This window comes from Zophobas morio, unplaced genomic scaffold (assembly GCF_036711695.1).
Source record: "Zophobas morio isolate AGI-343-1 ecotype UQ-CSIRO unplaced genomic scaffold, CSIRO_AGI_Zmor_V1 ptg000108l, whole genome shotgun sequence".
NCBI lineage: Eukaryota > Metazoa > Arthropoda > Insecta > Coleoptera > Tenebrionidae > Zophobas > Zophobas morio.
Genome location: NW_026972213.1, coordinates 757,775 through 777,397, shown reverse-complemented (window position 1 = coordinate 777,397; position 19,623 = coordinate 757,775). Strand labels below are relative to the sequence as shown.

The following is a 19,623-nucleotide window of genomic DNA, read 5'->3' as shown; positions in this document are numbered from 1 at the left end:
TGATCAACAAATGCTGTTTAAGTTCGCCATACAATGAATTAGTTCTGATATTTTTTCTTGTGCTATCGTTACCAAACCAGATTCCAATGTATGGTGGTACAATATATACTTTTAAGCGCTCAAGAAAGATGGGTTATTGACAGTATCAAATTTTAAGAATAAGCAATTACAAATTTTGATAACAGGAAGTAAGTTGGAGTGACAGTTTTATCAATTTCAAGTATAGTTTGTTAATACCAAATGAAAACAGTAATTCATGAAACACTCATACTCTAAAAAGTAAAAAAGTAATTGTTGATCACGCTGTACAATAGGGTCAGAAATTAAAATTGAGACACAATCTACGGATATTCTTAAGTTTATGAATAGAACTACAAAACACTTTAGAAGTTTGCCACCCGTTGCCGATGAGTTGGAGTAGTTTCAACGCGCAGTAGTTCAATCGAACCAAAACAAATTAACGAGAGGAGCGCAAATTTATTATATTAAACTTATGAGAGTTATTTTCCGTTTGCGAAATCTATTTTATAATAATTACAAAATCTTACAGGGTAATTATTATATAATGACATAGTAAAACGTAACTTCGAAACATTGACATTTTCAGATCATAACCTCAACATCTTATGTCATTGTAAATACGGATCGATGGCCACTTCTACCAAGATTTGTTATTTAAAAAGCATAAGAAATCCCCAGAGACGTATCATTTTACCTCACGAAAAACCCGTCACAATAGGAAGAAATGAAGAAACCGGAATAATAGATCTGCATGTATCTCGAAGCCACTTGGAATGTACAGCAGACCTCAACACCTCCAAAGTTTTAGTAAAAACACTCGGCAAGTCACATGCCGGCTGTAACGGTTATGCTTTAATGCAAGGAGAAAGCTATGTTCTAAAACATGGAGACAGAATTGAAGTTCGTTTAGGGTTTCATGAATATGACATTGTATTTGAATCCCCAAATGAAGAAGAAGAGGAACGCCCAGCTAAGAAACCAAAACTAGATTTTTTTAATGTAAACTCTAATCATAATAACAACAGGAAATTTTCCAACTCTGGCCAGTGGGAAGAAATTGATGGTAAAGATTTATTAATTTATACTTGTGATGGTTGTGTACCACAGTCAACAATAGCGGCATTTGATCTGGATGGAACAATAATTAAAACAAAGTCGGGGGCACGGTTTCCTAAAGATCCTGATGACTGGGTGCTAAATATTAACAGTATTCCACAAAAACTGCAACAACTATTTGAGAATGATCATAAAATTGTCATTTTTTCAAATCAGTCAGGCTTAGGTAATGATTTCAGTAAAATAAAAGGATACAAGGGCAAAATTGAAGCCATCATAGCCAAACTATCAGTTCCTGCTCAAGTATTTTTAGCAACTGGTAAATCAATTTATCGAAAACCAGCACCTGGAATGTGGAAAGCTTTATCAGAATTGAAAAACGGTGATGTTACTATTGACATTGATAAATCATTTTTTGTGGGCGACGCTGCTGGTAGAGAAAAGAACTGGGCTCCAAAGAAAAACAAAGATCATTCTATTTGTGACCGGCTGCTAGCATTAAACGTTGGATTAAAATTCTACACTCCTGAGGAGTATTTCCTAAAATCATCATCTGTCTCATTCGTGATGCCAGAATTTGATCCAAGAACAATCCCAAATGAAAATTATCCCCAGATAGTCACAGATAAGCAGGAAGTGGTCATAATGGTCGGGGGTCCTGGATCTGGTAAAAGTTATTTCTGTAAAAATAATTTAATTTCAAAAGGATACGTCCACGTTAGTAGAGACAAATTAGGCACGTGGCAAAAATGTGCGAAATTATTGGAAGACTGTATACAGAGAAAACAAAGTGTAGTCATTGATAATACTAATCCTGATAAAGAATCACGACAGAGATATATTGATGTTGCAAAAAGACATGGAATTCTGTGCAGATGCTTTGTGATGACGACGACTCACCGCCATGCCAAACACAATAACAGGTTTAGAGAAATGACCGATAAAAGTCACGTGGCTGTGGGTGATCTGGTTTTAAATTCTTATAAGAAGGGATATCAAGAGCCAGAGTTGACTGAGGGCTTTTCGGAAATTATAAAAATTCCTTTTATCCCAAAGTTTAACAATGTTGAACACGAGAAATTGTATAGAATGTTTCTACTAGAAGATTAATTTATTTTTTTACCTCTGTAAATTATTAAATATAAAAACATGATATGTTTTCTGCTTTCTTCATAATTTTAATCTTTTTGTATTTTCCAACCAAAATTTGAGTTTCTGTGCGAAATATAAATGCCTTTTGTGGGTAGATCAAGTAGAATGGATTTAAACGGATCAAAGACTAAGGAAATCGGAAAATAGACCAAAAATAACTATATTAGCAGTAGAATGCGTGGGAAATGTAAACCGGTTCATCTTGTGCTCTCACTTTACATTATATTATTGGTTACATAATACAGCACCTACTGTGACAGCACGGTCAATAAGTACTGTTTCAGTTGGCATCAATTTTGCTTGAAATTGGTAGACCTGTCACTCCATTTTACTTCTTTTAATCAAAACTGACATGATTGACAGTGACATTTAGTTTACGTCAAAATTTGTTATTAATTGTTATTAAAATGTCTGACCAAACTTTCTTAAAGGCGTCAAATTGTCCCTAGCATCAAGAATTTGAACCAGGTCTCGCAGTAGCAGCAAAAAAAAATTTCTCAGAATTGGTTCATTAAAATTTGCTAATTTACGACTGAACAATATTAAGAGTAGTCCCTGGAACGAAAAAGGGGTGGGTGGGCGGGGCTACTGCTTGATCATAAAACTAGAAAAAGCTAAATTTAGCCCCGCCCACCCACCGTTTTCATATTTGTTTCCTCAAAAATAAGAAATAAATGCTATAGCAAATGAGTATTATAACAAAAAAATTACGATTAACGCTTTTTTTAACAGCCTACGTTCTATTAGTTCCCATTCTCATTTTACAAAAGAACATATAATTCACCCACCCTGCCTCCATTTCAGTGATTCAGTTTGTCTAGTCCGAATCAAAGATGGATCTCAATTGAAGAGAGATAAAATCGTTGGAATGAGAACAGCATGTATGGGCGGGGCTAGTATCTGCTAAGATAAGATTGATTTTGGTAAATGACATATCTTCTAAGAAAATAAAGGGTGGGTGGGTGGGGCTAAAATTTGCTAATATACTACTGAACAATATTAAGAGTAGTCACTGAAACGACAACGTTTACATCAGATGAATGAATTTTCTCGTTGACGTAAGCAACCTTGTAGCCTTCTTTACGTTCCAAGTCCGAATTCCGAAATTAAAAAAACAGTCGTCACATAAGAGATGAGTTTTCTATGATATAAGACATTTTTTTGACTTATATAACGTGTATTTGATACCAAGTTTTCTACTTCGCAATTTTTCTCCGTTTGCTAATCAAAATTGCAATTTTGCATAGAATTTTTAAAATTTTGGGAAGATTGGTATGACAAATATCAAATTGTAACATGTGGAGTTTAAATTGTCACAAGAATAAATTATTATTCCACAATGTGTGAAATTGACGACAATCTTTTAGGCCGCTTCCCCATCTACGCGTTTTTGCGAATCTGCGTACGCGTATCGTTGGCATTCGCAAGCTTGCATTTAAACATAGCTTCCCCATTGCGTGCGTATAAACGTAAAACGCGTAAAGGCGTAGCATAAAATATAAGTTAATATAACCTCAAAATATAACCAAGTTGTCATCAGATCTGTCATTACTTTCATATGTAATTCGAAATGGGGAAACATAATAAGAAAGTAGCAGTAGAGCTGTGTCAAGAACTCATCACGAAATTATGTTTTATATACCGAAAAAGGAAAAATAAAGTAAGGAAGATAGCATTACGAAAAAAAATTATTAAAGTGTACGCCTTGTATCTGGAAGCAAAGAAAGCGAATGAAAGACAGTTTTGGGTGCGACCTATTTTTACTGTAACAAACCGATTATTGCAAGGGGCCAGTGCAAATTTGTCACACACAATGAGAGATTCTGATCCAGAAAAATATTTGAGGTTATGTTTGCAAACCATTCGAATTTGACCGCCGTAGCACCTCTTTTCTACGCGTAAAAGTTAAAGTAAAATCAACTCGAAGCGAAGTGACCTTGGATACGCGCGTACAAAATTTTCTTGGATTTCATTGGTCGAATGGAGATACGCGACATTCGCACTTCGCAAATACGCGTTCATGGGGAACTTACCTTACGCGCCCCAAAATATGGGAAGTTGGCAAGAGTAGCACCTGATATGTTATGGTATGGTATGGTATGATATCAACTATAGTAAAGTCTAGATGGATAACGCGGGGGTGCGAGGGAAATATTAATGCCAGTCCACCATATGTGGAGTCGGATAAAGCGGGAAAATTAAATATTGCAGTTCTTCGCACTTGTGACAGATGAAAAACCGGCATAAGACATGGAATCGAGAATAATTTACACGTTGCTGTGTATTATTATAAAGTGCATTTTTTACGAATGCATTATAGGGATGTGGTGACCAGATTTGAATTAAAAATTTCGCTCTGAAAAAAACAACGGCGCGAAATCGCGAAAAAAATTCAAATCAAGAAAATCGTTAAACATAGGCACGTTTAGTTCTTTTTTGGTAATTGGTAACTCTCCTAGGGAATTTCTGTTGAGACGGTTGGCAGAAGTTGATTTGGCAGCTAAAGGATCCTGACGCGTCACTTTTGGTTTGTTTGGTGTGAGTGAAACCACGTGGTGAGTTAGCTATGTTAAGTTTAGTTGGTTTGGTAGTTAATAAAAATGGGGAGCCTTTGTTTAACGAAAATTAATCGTAACGACGACGACGCCACAGTTTTCCCAACGCGTGTAGCTAATTCTTTCGGTTTTTCCAAACGGAAATATGCAAATTTTAGACCGTGGTGTAAATTAGTTTTATTGTTTGTAAATTCACAGTTCATGTTAGGAGTTCAATCCTTAACTGATTCGTACACAATTTAACAGCCATGAGATTTGTTCAGATAAAGTACCTGCAGGCGATTTCATGAGATTCACTTTGTCAGGACTCATCCTTTGTTTATCAAATGTTTATCAAATTATGAATAAGGTTTCTGGATGCTTATACTTAAGTTTTACATTATAACACTTATTAATTCCTCACACAAGATTGTTAATAGTCCATTTGCGGTAGTTAAATCAACCTAGTCCCACTATGGGAAAGGACCGTGGAAAGTGCGGTAGAATTTCTAATATCCGAGACATTTTTCTCGCAAAGTGGAAAGCTATATCACCGAGACACATTTTTTCTCAACACCGGATGCATTTTGTGTTTATTTATCATGTGTTTTGTTTGGGATAAGCTGGGAACAGTCCACAATATAAACTCTCAAACTGAATTGTTCTAAAGTAACCAGTCACTTGGATCATGGCATAATTTAACATCATGCATATCCTTTGTTTGAATAAAGTGTGGCATAATTTAACATAATGTAAATTCTTTGTTTGAATCGTTGATAAAGTGTGGCATAATTTAACATTGGGTAAATTCTTTGTTCTGGCAGCGGCCATGTTGAAAGAGTGGTTTCAAACCGAGCACATGTTTGACCTGTAAAATCTCGTTGAACAAATTAACAACTTTGTGAATCATGTGCAAGGTGCATTGTATTCCTTTGAATTAGACCATTATTTGCACAGCGCCATGGGATTGATCACATTTCTGGAAGACATATTTTTTCGAACGACGCATTCGTCCGACGCCGACTTCGCTTCACTTGTTTGTTGTTGTCGGTCGTTTGATGCCAACTCTGACAAGACTGTTTCTATTTGTCAGATCTGGATGACACACTGTATTGTTCTAAAACTGATCGAACTCGTAATTTTGTTAGCTTTGCAATTTTTCACCTCGTACAATTTTTTCTCTATCTTACGATTTTTAACTTCAGTAGTTTTCTGTGTTGTATAATTTAAATTGAACGTAAATTTTCATGCTCACGTATTTTTTGGTTTGAAGAAGTGAAGTTTTACTTCACACCAGACCTTTTTGTGTTTTTATAAATCTTTGCTAGTTTTTTTTACCTTGTAAATATTTTGGTGATTAATGTTTCCTTCATATAAATTGTCTGATATCCAATCTAAATACCACATAACATTCCTTTCCTGTTTAAAATTTCACGAGAGTGTATGGCGAATTTAAATGTTGTTTATTGCTCTTTTTGAAACTTTAAGGCTTATTATATATTATATCATGTTCTGGGGAAATTCTGATAACAATCAAGTGTTTGTTATGCAAAAAAGAGCGATGAGAATAATAGCAGGTTTAAAAATGACGGATTCGTGTAGGGGTGTATTCAAAAAATACAATATATTAACGAAAACCGGGCTATATATTTACGAATGTCTATGTTTTCATCAACAACATAAAAACTATTTTCAAAAAGCTTTAATCAGCGAAAGTTGCACAAGAAAAACGGAGATCTACCGTTATCCACGTCATAGAACAACACTGTTTGAAAACAGCTGTTACTACCAATCCCTCAAATTATATAATTCGTTACCTCAGAACTATAGAGCAATGCAGTTAAGTGTTTTCAAAAAGCAAGTAAAACATAAATTGGTAAAAGCTGAATTATACACATTAAAAGAATTCTCACGAATCATATTCATTTGAAATATTAGTTTATATGTATATGTGTATCATGTAGTTACTGTGTTCTATAATTTTTGTGTTTGTGACTAGATTATATAAATTTTATCAAATTTTATTGTACATGTCTCCACTTTTCAATGACGAATATCAAACACGTTTGTATGTCCCTGATATTAATAAATATTATTATTATTATTATTATTATTCAGTTATCGTTAATAGTTATAGAAATTGAACATTTAAATGGAATTGAGGTAAATAACACAATAACACGTGGCGGAAGCGAAGTGCGCGGTTCCTTGTTGAGCTGGCGGTCGCGCCATCTGCACAAATGATGCAGGCCTAGAGTAGATGTCAGCGGCGGTCGGGATGACATGACGCTGTCGGCTTGGCCCAATAGCCACGAGTTTGCGACCGTAACGGCCTGCTCGTACGGCATGTTCATAATGGAGGGGTGCTGTGCGGCAGTGCTTGGCGATAGAATAGAATCACCGTCGTAGGGGGAGAACAGCCACGACCACGAGCCTCAAACTTCGCTCGTGCTACAACGCCCCCTATGGGTAATTTTGCTGTGTTCTAGAATAAAACCATGATCGCCACACTCCTATAGCGCACTGGTGCCGCTGCCGCTGCATACTATTTTATTAAAGTTTTGTTCTCTTGTTGACTGCCATAATTTAAATTTGCCGCCACACGCCCATAGTAACTTGTATATTTGCATCCAGTTACTTTAATTCAGATTTTTCTTAGGTGTTATTAAATTTGTGATATTCAAATATTTGCATTGATTTAGAACGTTTAATTTGATTTCATTCAAAGTTAGGCAAGTTTTTTTTTTGTAGCTGTGCATTAAGAGATGTCTTCAACCGGCACAACTGAGCCACAGCTTTTTTTTTGTCAGTGGAAGAATAAATAATTTTGAGTCCTTCATTTTGTGTTTTATTTAACGGGACTTTTCCAACCTTGGGGTCCACCACTTCCATGTGAACGCATTCCGCCACAAAAAAAAAACACACACCCAACGTAGGTTCCATTTTGTTAAACGATCACAGCCAAGGCCAAATTTTAAAATTTTTGAATAAATCGGTTCACCGTGTGCTCTCACTTTCCATTATATTGTGATTACCTCGAGCGATTTTTTAAATTTCTGATCTAGTCACTAGGCAATTTGTTGACAAAAACTTGATAATTTTATTATTACTAGCAAAAATCTACGCAGCTGCAAATTTAAGGCCTAGAATTCTTTTTAATATTGTTTTTTTTTGTTTGCAGCATGGTGTAAAATGACACCTATTGTGTCAAAAGTGTGAAATTTCCTGATGAAATAAGTGACTTTGTAGCCTTTCCGTTAGAAGGACTAATAATTTACCGCCATAATTTAACAGGTGGCTTTACATAATTTCTATTAGAAAATAATTCTAATATAAATCTTTTAAAACATTTATTATTTTCTAGGTTTTCAGTTGAGATAAAAGCAAACGGACCATATGACGTCCAAACGTTGTCAACACAAAAGTTAACATAAAAAGAGAGAAAACAGGTGCACAGTAGCACAACTATCAAATAGCGAGTGATGAGTAAATTTTACTATCCAGAGAAGATACCTCATTGAATACGTCACACATTACACTAGAATCGCCGCACAAATGCTGCAATAAAACCGCATGATCAACGAACCTAGCATTCTCATTTGTTAGACAACTAAGGCAAGAAACCTCAGTAGATTCAGTTAGACTTTGCACAAGCTGTTCACCCACTTTTCACATGATCACAGCATCTGTTGACCTTGTTCGAGATTTAGATTTAACAAAACTTCAAGGTAATCAAATGGAGAATGAAATTTGTTATCTCCACAAACGCGTATACAATACAAATATATCACAATCTCCAAAAAAATATTACAAAAGAATATTGACAATTTTATGCCTTATGTGGACTTCATGAATACAATGTAGAGGAAATTAGAAATTCTTTTCTGCACATCCGGAATATTTAGTTTTCAGTTCCTGTTGGATTTGGTATTTATATACATAGAAAGTAGTATTAGTGCCATTTCATTGCACACACTGATCAGCAAAAACTGGCCACCCTGAAATTTTTAAACTGTTTCTGTTACTTTCTTAAATTAAATTGCATCCTATATAATTTGTCTGTTTTTTAGCTCCTGTAATAATAGCGACTGGTTCTTTAATAAAATAACAATCACTAGATACATATATGTAATAGTAATTTTTAAAGTGTTTTTACGAAATATTTCTGGGTGCCGTTTTTTTGCCAGTCAATGTTAAGTCGTTTTTTATTAAACGGACTCGTTTTTTGTTTTAAAACTTTTTTTTGTGATATCCACTAAACAGTTTTAAATTAAATATGTAGTTAAAATATACTTTTTGTTATAAATTAGCAAAAAAACATTAAAAAAAATTGGTCTAAAGAGTTTAGACAGTACTTCCCTCGCTGTCGGAAACATGACGACTGTATGCCTACTATGTTTTTTTTCTCACTACGTCATCAACATTTTTGCAAGGACACGTATATCAGTTTGGATAGATGTAGTGTAATACCTACCAAAAATAAAAGTACTGTATTCCCAAATTTTCGGGAAAATGAATTGGGTCGTCTTGAATATTGATTTACATAGATATAACCAGTAAAATAACGAAACAGTTTACTCACGTATGCCGCGTGTATTAGCAGAGGCGACTCAAAATCATTTATGTATAAGCATTCTATAACGATTGAAGAGTTTCAGAACATTCCCCTTCGCAATTTGAAAGTTACATTGTAGGATGTTACAAAATTTTGATTTTTTTTACAAAGATCTGGTTGGGAAGGGTAAAAACTCAAAAGGGCTCATAAACTACAACTAAATTTAAATAACATTTACTATTGTAAATTTTGGAGATGACATCATCACATTGGTGGTAGAGATGAGACAAATTTTGGTCAGAGTTTTATCATCTATACGACATTCCTAATATACATCAAAAATTTGACAACAATTGGTCTGCAGACAGACAAACCGACGCAAACGAGAGATCTATGTTTTCGTATTCTAGGGATCATGACACGTCGAGAAAATATAAAAGTAGCGAGCCGCCTGATGGACTCGATTACAATCCTTCCTTAGCTTACGCTCGGAAAGTAATATATCGAAGAAGTGACGGGATTTACTACATAAACAAGATCAGCAAATTTTTAGCAGTTGAGATGTGGTTTGACCTGACCGACATATCAAAGTAAATTCACATTTTTCTAGAGTTGGCATAGCATTAATTCAAGAAATCCGTACAAATATAATTTCTCAAAAAAAAAAAAAACGCATCAAATTCAGTCTGTTTTAAAAGTGGTCGACTGAAGGCTTCTGTTATTTATCTCAAATATGAAGCGTTTTTCTTGCGAAAACATTATTTCAAATGTTGAAAGGTGCTCTTAGTTCTTGAATTGTTTTTACAGAATTTTCTTTTTACATAATATGATTTGACAAAATTTCGTTCTTTCATGCTAAATGTTAACATTTAGAATCGTGAATAGTTATGGTGGGAGTCCTTATATGTATTGTTACGAACTAAGCCCATAAGTCGCCCCGGTACGACGCCTATGGGTTTTCTAGTATGTGCGGCGATGGTAGATGACACACGTCGGTGACGGCGGCCGGATGACATTCGCTAAAGAACAAGCATAGAAGCGGTGACGAAGACTTCGAGAAGGACCGCGTTGTTGTTTAAAATGGGAACCACGTCGGGAGAAGTCAGTGAAGTCCGGACAATGAGAAAAGTAGAGTCTAGTCAAATCCATTCCAGTCGACTCGGAGTTATTCTGTACATAATCGCTGTGTAATTAGTCGTGTAAATTTGAGTTACTAAGAAATAAATTGTTGAGTTTTACCTACGCCGATTTTTAAATCACCGAACAACGTAACAGTATTATACACCGTTTATTTTCTTCCTAATTCTTAATTCCCCTATTGAATTAATGATTATTATTCATCATTGCATGTCTCCAAAATTTGTAGTAAAATTTCAAATTTTGTGATTTGAGTAGCTGGTGATTTTAATTTGCCCAGTACAAAGTGGGTTCAAAGCGAAAAATACTTCCGTGTCCATTCTAATAAAATATCGTCCATGTGTGTGACTATGTATAAAATTCTAATTTTAGGAATATTCCATTAAAAACTCGCTCCTTACACATTACACGCAAAAATAAAACAAGACCTAATTAAAATAATGTTTATATCAGCACGTATGTAGTCTATTTGTATAATGTAATAATAATTTTTTATAGAAACGTCTAAACAGTAAAATATATATTTTACTGTTTAGACGTTTCTATAAAAATCTAGTATATGCGGTGATGATGGGTGACACACATTGAAGTGAAAAAATTCAAACAAATTACAAAATATAAAAACCTTCAACACTAAAAGGAACAGATTAAAATGTTTACCTAATGCAAGGATAAATCAAATTTGAGCGTCTGGAGTTGTCTTGTGTTTGCTTTATTTCTATGCTAGGATTACCAAAAAAATTCCATATACATAAATTCTCATCCGCACTTACAGAGGCTGAAACATAAATACCATTTTTTTACTAGATTTGCTAAACAATCTGTGCATGACATAATTATATAACATTAAAAATTGTAAAAACTGGTTCTGCAAACTGGAAATATTTTTTGATGTTATGTCTCCAGAAATTTCAAACAGTCGACATAAAAATCGATGGTTCTTATATGTATTGAATTTTTTGTAACTGATGCCTGATACCTAATCTAATGATATTGTTATTACCTAACTGTCTTCCTCCACTACCCCAGAGAAGATACAATATGGGAGCATCATGAATATGGAATTCCTCTACAACTGTATCAATACTCGAAATAACAGTGATAATTCCACTTCCTTCACGTACAAAATAGCTGACCTGAAAGACCAATTTGATTTTTGTTTAATAAAGAAAATTAACTTACCACAAGTTCTCCACTAATTGGATTAAAAGTTAAAGCACCTATAGACGAATTTTTGTAACAGGTTTTTTCACGAGCAACTTGGTTTTGAGTATTTATATTCCATATAGTTACACGTGCTGAAGCTTCATCAGTACAGCCACAAGCAAACAATGAGCTCTTCCAAGGGTGCCATGCTAAAGCCTTCAAAAAAGGCGCAATGTACCTAAACAAAAGCTTCTATCTTGAAAGTTAACTTACTCTAATTATTGATTTGCTTTTAATGGTGAACACTCGTTCCATGTCCGAAATCAGGCGTTTCTAATTTGCAGACCACAGTTTGTCTTGCAGACTGGGGGTTAAAAATGCTCCAATCAACTCAAAACTCGATATTTGCTTATTTCTCAATACGAAGATTGTTGATACAAAATTTCAACCCGTTCGGAGAAACCTTTAAAAACCACCCCCAAAACAACCTTGCAGACTGGGGGTTAAAAATACTCTGATCAAGTTAAAATTTGACATTCGCTAGTTTTTCAATACGAGGATTATTGATGTAAAATTTCAGCCCATTCGGAGAAAACCTCAACAATCACCCCCAAAACAACTTTGCAGACTGGGGGTTAAAAATGCTCCAATCAAGTCAAAACTCGATATTTGCTTATTTTTCAATACGAAGATTGTTGATACAAAATTTCAACCCGTTCGGAGAAACCCTTAAAAACCACCCCCAAAACAACCTTGCAGACTGGGGGTTAAAAATACTCTGATCAAGTTAAAATTTGACATTCGCTAGTTTTTCAATACGAGGATTATTGATGTAAAATTTCAGCCCATTCGGAGAAAACCTCAACAATCACCCCCAAAACAACTTTGCAGACTTGGGGTTAAAAATGCTCCAATCAAGTCAAAACTCGATATTTGCTTATTTTTCAATACGAAGATTGTTGATACAAAATTTCAACCCGTTCGGAGAAACCCTTAAAAACCACCCCCAAAACAACCTTGCAGTTGCTACTATGTAAGAATGCATAAGTTCGGCATTTTTTCGTTCATTCTCTCATTTTGGGGTGTGTTTTTACACGTCATTTTTGCTGTTAACTTGGTTCTTTCAGTACATACTATATGCTGGTTTTGAGTTTTTTGGGGTCTCTATTATTAAACTTTCATCATCAGTCAAAAAATACAAAGTTAGTGGTGTCCAGAAGAGAAAATTTAAAATTCAGAGGAAACAAAATCTTAAAGACATTTTAAAGAAAATTAAAGACATTTTTAATTTTTGAGAAACCTAATGTAAAGAAAACGTTTTGAGACAAAGTTTAAGTAATAATAGGAAGCTCAAACTTAATTTTATTTGAATTTCAAAAAGAACCCAGAAAAGTGCTAATTTCTTAATTAATTATTATTAATGGGAAAACCGATAAAGATCCGTTATATTCAATACGACGCAAAATTGTCTTCATAGGTCTTACAGCCTTTGGATGGTGTCCACGTCCATTTTTCTAACTTTCTGGTAGATTGTGCTTATTAATTGTTCTTCTAAATTAGCTTCCCAGCCGTTGTTGTAAACCTTTCTACCTAGTATTGCCCAAATGTTGTTTTCGATTGTTCGCACTGGGGGCATTATGGGAGGATTATCTTTTCTTACTCGTAGTTACAAAATTTATATTATTTCTTTCTAACCAATCCCTGGACATTCTACTATCATGGCAGCTTGCTAAAACTGGCCAAAATATTACATCGTTGTTATTATGGTGTTCTCATATATTATAGCCCATCAAACCAAAATTTTATCTTCAAACTTTTCGACTTAAATTTTATTTGAAATTTCTTCTATATTGTTTGTATAAAATCCATCGTTACCTTCTATCTCTGAATAGGCAAACGTAAAATATTTTTCATCACATAGCATAACGACACGATTATCCAGAAAATGATGAATTCTCAATAGCCGGGAACATCTGAGAATTCTCTCTAACTGCGATGCTGTATGTTTTGAACCTTTAGCTTTTTTACTGTATTTTAAGTTGTTTTTGTTTATTTCTCTATAAACTGTTATATGGGAACTCTAAACAATCGAGCCAATCAATCTTCTTGTTGATGTTCCAGGCTCTTGTCTTTAGCATTTCTTCTTAATCGTTCTAAACTTATTTCTCTGAAAATTCGTGGCCGATCACTTTTTGGCAAATTAATACCAGATGGTATTGCTACCTCGCAGTCTTTAATTGTTGTCTATATAGCTGCGAGTACCTATAATATATTTGGTCCAAAATATATTCACAACTTCACTTTTAGGTACTTCGGTAATTAACTGATATATGGCTTTTTGCAATTCTATTTTGTATGACATTGTTTAAGCGTTAATTGACATAAATCTATGATCTATGACATAAATTGTATAAAATGGGCAACAAGAAAGGTTGCTGCATTTAAAAAAAAATATTAGTACTTTTTCTCTCTTTTTTTTACGTACTAGCGGTGAAAGTGACTTAAAATTGGAAAATCTTAGTAAAAGTAAAGAGGACTACACTTACGACTAATCTAGTTGAATGCATGTATTTAGGAACATTTTAGTTGTATTGATAAATTAAATTCTTAGATGGAAATAACGATATAGATGTGAAAATTCAAGAAAAAAAATGTAGAATTTGAAAATATACATGATTTTAATCTTTCCAATGGCACTACATACCTTATTTATAAAGCTTAGTCCTAATGTACCCTTGAATACTAATTGAATACTAAATTATCTACCCACCAATTTTGGAAATAAAAATTACCATTTGACTCCAGAAAAATTATACTTAGTTTAGTTTTGTTTTGGTAGAGAAAATTAACAGGAAATGGGTTTCATATTCTGTTGGTTTTGAAAAAATATTTTGTTGCAATACTCTTATCAAGTCAAAACTCGATATTTTGTTACTTTTTAATTCGAAGAATATTGATGCAAAATTTTAGCCCATTCGGAGAAACCCTCAAAAACCACCCCCAAAGCAACTTTGCAGACTGAGGGTTAAAAATGCTCCAATCAAGTCAAAACTCAATAATGTTAAATTTAGTTGATGTCACCTTTTCAGAGACTCGATTAATATCAATTAATATCGCAGATCTTACACTTAGTACAAGATTTCAAAACCCATTAAAAAAGTAGTATGGCAAAATCCTTACCTCTAATTTGGAGCTTGATTTTATTATAACATTTTGGTAACAAAAACTTGCTACTTAGGGACTGTATTATAAATAAAACCAAGTTGTTAGAATAAATTAATTTATATATATTACTTTTTTTAACAAATTTATATGCAAAGTACAATTAAAAAAACAAAAATAAAAATTCAACGCTTTTGCAAAATATAATTATGAATATGAGAATGGTTACTAAAAACATATGCATTAAAATAAAGTTATAAAAGGCAACAAAACAATATTTTTCATAATTAACAATGCATATTAAGATCATTGGGTGATGAACTGATGACGCATTGTTGTAGGAATTAGCTCGGTTTGCGCGACGGTGGAGATAACACGACGACCGTCGCAACCAATCTTAACCAATTAAAAACTCAAGTAAATTTGCTGCTGCTGCTTTTATATGCTTTCTTATGAAATTATTTTTGTTTTATGCCCAGTATCCCGCAAACGCTTTCGAGCACGCCACTGGAACAACCAGTTTCTCTGAGGACCTGACAGAACCATTTAGGACCCTAGTAGAAAGCGCGGTACCAGTAATTTTTTCAAACTGTCTTCCCTCCTCTCATTCTACCTCTATGGTGCTTTAGAAATATATACTGTTTCTTTATATGTGTCTGAAATTTTTCTGCTACTTGTACCTACTTTAAATGAATGTGAACTATGAATCATTTTTATAAGTTGCTTGAAGGTAACTAAAACTTAACATGATAATTTTTTGTTTAAAGAACTCAGCAAGTGGTAACTTTCGCCTCAATTGGTGTATTTTTAAGCTCCAGTATAGAAGATCGCTCTGGGGTACTTGTTAAGAGCAGCTTAAAAAAGGCTGTTTTTTTACATTATTACTTCTCGTATAGATAAAAACTAAACACAAAGTTTCGATTTGGTAATAATATTTTTAAGGCCCAGTCTACAAGGTTGTTTTGGGGGTAGTTTTTAACGGTGTCTTAGAACGGGTTAAAATTTTGCATCAACAATTTTCGTATTGAGAAATAAGCAAATGTCGAGTTTTGACTCGATTGGAGGATTTTTAACCCCCAGTCTGCAAGGTTGTTTTGGGGGTGATTTTTGAGGGTTTCTTCAAATAGGCTGAGATTTTATAATGATAATCCTCGTATTAAGAAACTACCAAATGTCAAATTTTGACTTGATTAGAATATTTTTAAGCCCCAGTCTGCAAGCTTGTTGTGGGGGTAGTTTTTAACGATTTCTCCGAACGGGTTGAAATTTTGTATCAACAATCTTCGTATTGAGAAATAAGCAAATGTCGAGTTTTGACTCGATTGGAGTATTTTTAACCCCCAGTCTGCAAGGTTGTTTTGAGGGTGATTTTTGAGGGTTTCTTCAAATGGGCTGAGATTTTGTAACGATAATCCTCGTATTGAGAAACTAGCAAATGTTAAATTTTGACTTGATCAGAGTATTTTTAAGCCCCAGTCTGCAAGGTTGTTTTGGGGGTGATTTTTGAGGATTTCTTCAAATAGGCTGAGATTTTGTAACGATAATCCTCGTATTGAGAAACTAGCAAATGTCAAATTTTGACTTGATTAGATTATTTTTAAGCCCCAGTCTGCAAGCTTGTTGCGGGGGTAGTTTTTAACGATTTCTCCGAACGGGTTGAAATTTTGTATCAACAATCTTCGTATTGAGAAATTAGGAAATATCGAGTTTGGACTTAATTGAACCATTTTAAACCCCCAGTCTGCAAGGTTGTTTTGGGGGTGATTTTTGAGGGTTTCTTTGAATAGGCTGAAATTCTGTATCGATAATCCTCGTATTAAAAAACTAGCGAATATCAAATTTTAACTTGATTAGAGTATTTTTAAGCCCCTGTCTGCAAGCTTGTTGTGGGGGTAGTTTTCACCGATTTCTCCGAACGGGTTCAAATTTTGTATCAACAATCTTCGTATTGAGAAATTAAGAAATATCGAGTTTTGACTTGATTGGAACATTTTTGACCTCCAGTCTGCAAGGTTGTTTTGGGGGTGATTTTTAAGGGTTTCTCCGAACGGCTTGAAATTTTGTACGAACAATCCTCGTATTGAGAAATAAGCGACTGTCTAGTTTTGACTTGATTGGAGTATTTTTAACCCCCAGTCTGCAAGGTTGTTTTGGGGGTGATTTTTGAGGGTTGCTTCGAATAGGCTGAAATTTTGTATCGATAATCCTCGTATCGAGAAACTAGCGAATATCAAATTTTGACTTGATTGGAGTATTTTTAAGCCCCAGTCTGCAAGGTTGTTTTGGGGGTGGTTTTTAACGGTTTCTCCGAACGGGTTGAAATTTTGTATCAACAATCTTCGTATTGAGAAATAAGCAATTGTCAAGTTTTGACTTGATTGCAGCATTTTTAACCCCCAGTCTGCAAGATAAACTGTGGTCTGCAAATTAGACAGGCCCTCCGAAATCTTCCACACAATTACCGTCTTGTTCATATTGCTTGTAGCATGAAAACTTTTATCACAGGAAGCAGTAATGTTAATGATACTGCATTTTGGAAAACAGCAGACTCTTTTTAAAAGATTTAATTCGGATGTATAAATACTTAAAATGCCTCTACTGCATCCCGCTACTAACATCTTGTTATTTAGCCATTCTACGCAAAATATTTCGCAGAAATGCAAGCAGCAATGGTTTTCATGTATTTGCTGCAAACAATCGAAATTTTGGTAAAATAAAAAAGGATTTGAAAAATGAGAATAACAAATGCATTCTTACTTTATTCTTGACGATACACCAAATATCGATCCTATTTGGAAATAAACCAACAGCAAATTTGCTGCCATCGGGTGCCCATTTAACGCAGTGTTGAACTCCTTGTCCTGTATTAGTTGTCGCTCTACGACAGCCTGTATCTGGATACCACATGTGCACTTCGTTTTCAAAAATTGTAGTTAGACAATTTTGGCTACTCTAGTCGGCAACATGATGACCTACAATGACTGTTATTTCTTTCAAAACCACAAAAATTTACTACTTAACATAGATGTGAGTCAAATTGTGGCATATCTAGGATCATTTCAGGTGGACCGATGACTGGTTTTCTGCGTAGTTTCACTGGCCACGTTTCATTCGACTGAGCGGAAACACCATTCAATGAAATTTTTTTGGGGGGGAAAAAAGTTTAAAACTTTGGTTTCTAATGGAAGTGAGGTGTTCCTTAAGAGCTTTTGAAAACTGCCGTGATGGTATCGCACTTTGGCGTAATTAATAAATCCAACTTCACTTTGAACATCTGGACTATTTAGCAACCCAGCGGCGTCACTGCTTCTCATTAAATCTATCTCAGTATTTATTCTATGGGGTTTAAATCTGTCGAAGTATTTCTTGGAATTTATCTTAAAGAAAAAAATTGTAGCCTTTTATTGAAGACACGATTTATACTTAGGGAACCGAACATTTTTACTTTGCACATGCACTTATCCACTAAGTATATCACCGAGCGATTAATAAGTGGAAGAGATAATTTTTTGTGCATCTTTTTATCTACGCTTTAGCTTTTTATTTTTAAGACGGTGTTAAAATAAATATATTAAAACTTTAATGCAATTTAGTGTCTTTTTTTTAACATTATTAGTAGGGTTGCAATAAATACAGCCTTGTCAACTAATCTGTTAAAAGTAGTGCTTTGCTTTTTACTTCCCGAGCGTAAGCAAAGGAAGTATTGTAATCGAGTCCGTCGGCCGACTCTCTACTTTTACGTTTTCTCGATCTTTCATGACTCCTAGAATACGAAGAAATAGGTCTCCCATTTCCGTCTGTCTGTCCGTCTGTCCGTTTGTCCGTCTGCCGTCCCGGATTTTTATTAGACAGATAATCTCCGAAAGTACTGGACCGATTGTTGTGAAATTTTGTACTTATATTAGGAATATCATGTAGATGGTAAAACGCTAACCAAAATTTGTCTAATCATCCCCACCACTAATGCGATGACGTCACTTAAAAATTGTACATAGTAAATGGGTCTTAAATTGTATAAAATAACATAGTCCTACACATGTAGTTTACGACTCCGAATTCAGTTTTTACCCGAAACGTCCAGATTTTTGGAAAAAAAATCAAAATCATAAAACAACATTTTGCAATTTAATTTTGAATCTGCTAACCCGAATGTTTTAAAATGTTGCAGATGTTTTAAGGCTCTAAAGAGCATCATAAATCTTTAGTCAAAATATATTTGGTTATCCCCTCCAAAAACTTGATGACGTCAGCTCAAAAGTTTGCCGAATATATCCTATCTAAAATGTACAAAATATGATGCGTCTGTGCTTGTGATATACCACTCCATTCATATTTTTTGGATTTGCATATACAGGGTGACTCAAAAAAAATAATGAATGCGCAAAATTTATTTTACTGATTTACTCAGGAACTACAAAACCGAATGCTTTGAAATCTTGGAGATGTTTTAAAGTTATCATAAGCATGGTAAATTTTTGATCAAAATGTATTTGGTCGTCCCCTCCTAAAAAATTGATGACGTCACCCCAAAATTTTGCTGAATAAATCCTATCTAAAATGTACAAAATATGGTGAGTCTCTTCTTGTGATTTATCATTCCATTCAAATTTTTTCGATTTGCATATACAGAGTGACCGAAAAAAATTAATGAATGCGTCAATTTATTTTATTGATTTAATCAGGAATTACAGAACTGAATGCTTTGAAATCTTGGAGATGTTTTAAAGTTATCATAAGCATGGTAAATTTTTTATCAAAATGTATTTGCTCATCCCCCCTAAAAAATTGATGACGTCACCCCAAAATTTTGCTGAATAAATCCCATCTAAAATGTACAAAATATGATGAGTCTGTACTTGT

At 34.2% G+C, this 19,623-nt stretch overlaps 2 protein-coding genes across 3 annotated transcripts; one reads left to right on the top strand and one right to left on the bottom strand.

Annotated features, from left to right (window-relative positions):
* The first annotated feature begins 442 nt into the window (after positions 1-442).
* LOC135144594 (uncharacterized protein F21D5.5-like) lies at positions 443-2,236 on the top strand. The gene is made up of 2 exons (XM_064076622.1): positions 443-551; positions 608-2,236. Exons 1-2 carry the CDS (start codon positions 494-496, stop codon positions 2,185-2,187), a joined length of 1,638 nt encoding a protein of 545 aa, XP_063932692.1. The 5' UTR covers positions 443-493; the 3' UTR covers positions 2,188-2,236.
* Positions 2,237-10,999: 8,763 nt separating this feature from the next.
* Positions 11,000-12,059, bottom strand: LOC135144827 (protein cortex-like). Of its 2 annotated transcripts, none has more exons than XM_064076927.1 (4): positions 11,875-12,059; positions 11,638-11,817; positions 11,459-11,591; positions 11,000-11,233 (listed from the first exon to the last, which is right to left on the bottom strand). In XM_064076927.1, the coding sequence occupies exons 1-4, from the start codon at positions 11,914-11,916 to the stop codon at positions 11,112-11,114; spliced, it is 477 nt and encodes a 158-aa protein (XP_063932997.1). In that variant the 5' UTR covers positions 11,917-12,059; the 3' UTR covers positions 11,000-11,111. The 2 variants fall into 2 exon arrangements, with proteins under 2 accessions (XP_063932997.1, XP_063932998.1); XM_064076928.1 differs by having other exon boundaries at positions 11,641-11,817.
* Between the last annotated feature and the right edge of the window lie 7,564 nt (positions 12,060-19,623).

Excerpts from the sequence above, each read along its gene's own strand:
- LOC135144594 (XM_064076622.1), top strand. The coding sequence starts at position 494 with ATGAGAGTTATTTTCCGTTTGCGAAATCTATTTTATAATAATTACAAA. Across the intron at positions 552-607 it reads TAATTACAAAATCTTACAGG|ATCATAACCTCAACATCTTA; the intron begins GTAATTATTATA and ends TGACATTTTCAG.
- LOC135144827 (XM_064076927.1), bottom strand. The coding sequence starts at position 11,916 with ATGGAACGAGTGTTCACCATTAAAAGCAAATCAATAATTAGA. Across the intron at positions 11,818-11,874 it reads AAAGCAAATCAATAATTAGA|GCTTTAGCATGGCACCCTTG; the intron begins GTAAGTTAACTT and ends CCTTTTTTGAAG. Across the intron at positions 11,592-11,637 it reads CAATTAGTGGAGAACTTGTG|GTCAGCTATTTTGTACGTGA; the intron begins GTAAGTTAATTT and ends TTGGTCTTTCAG.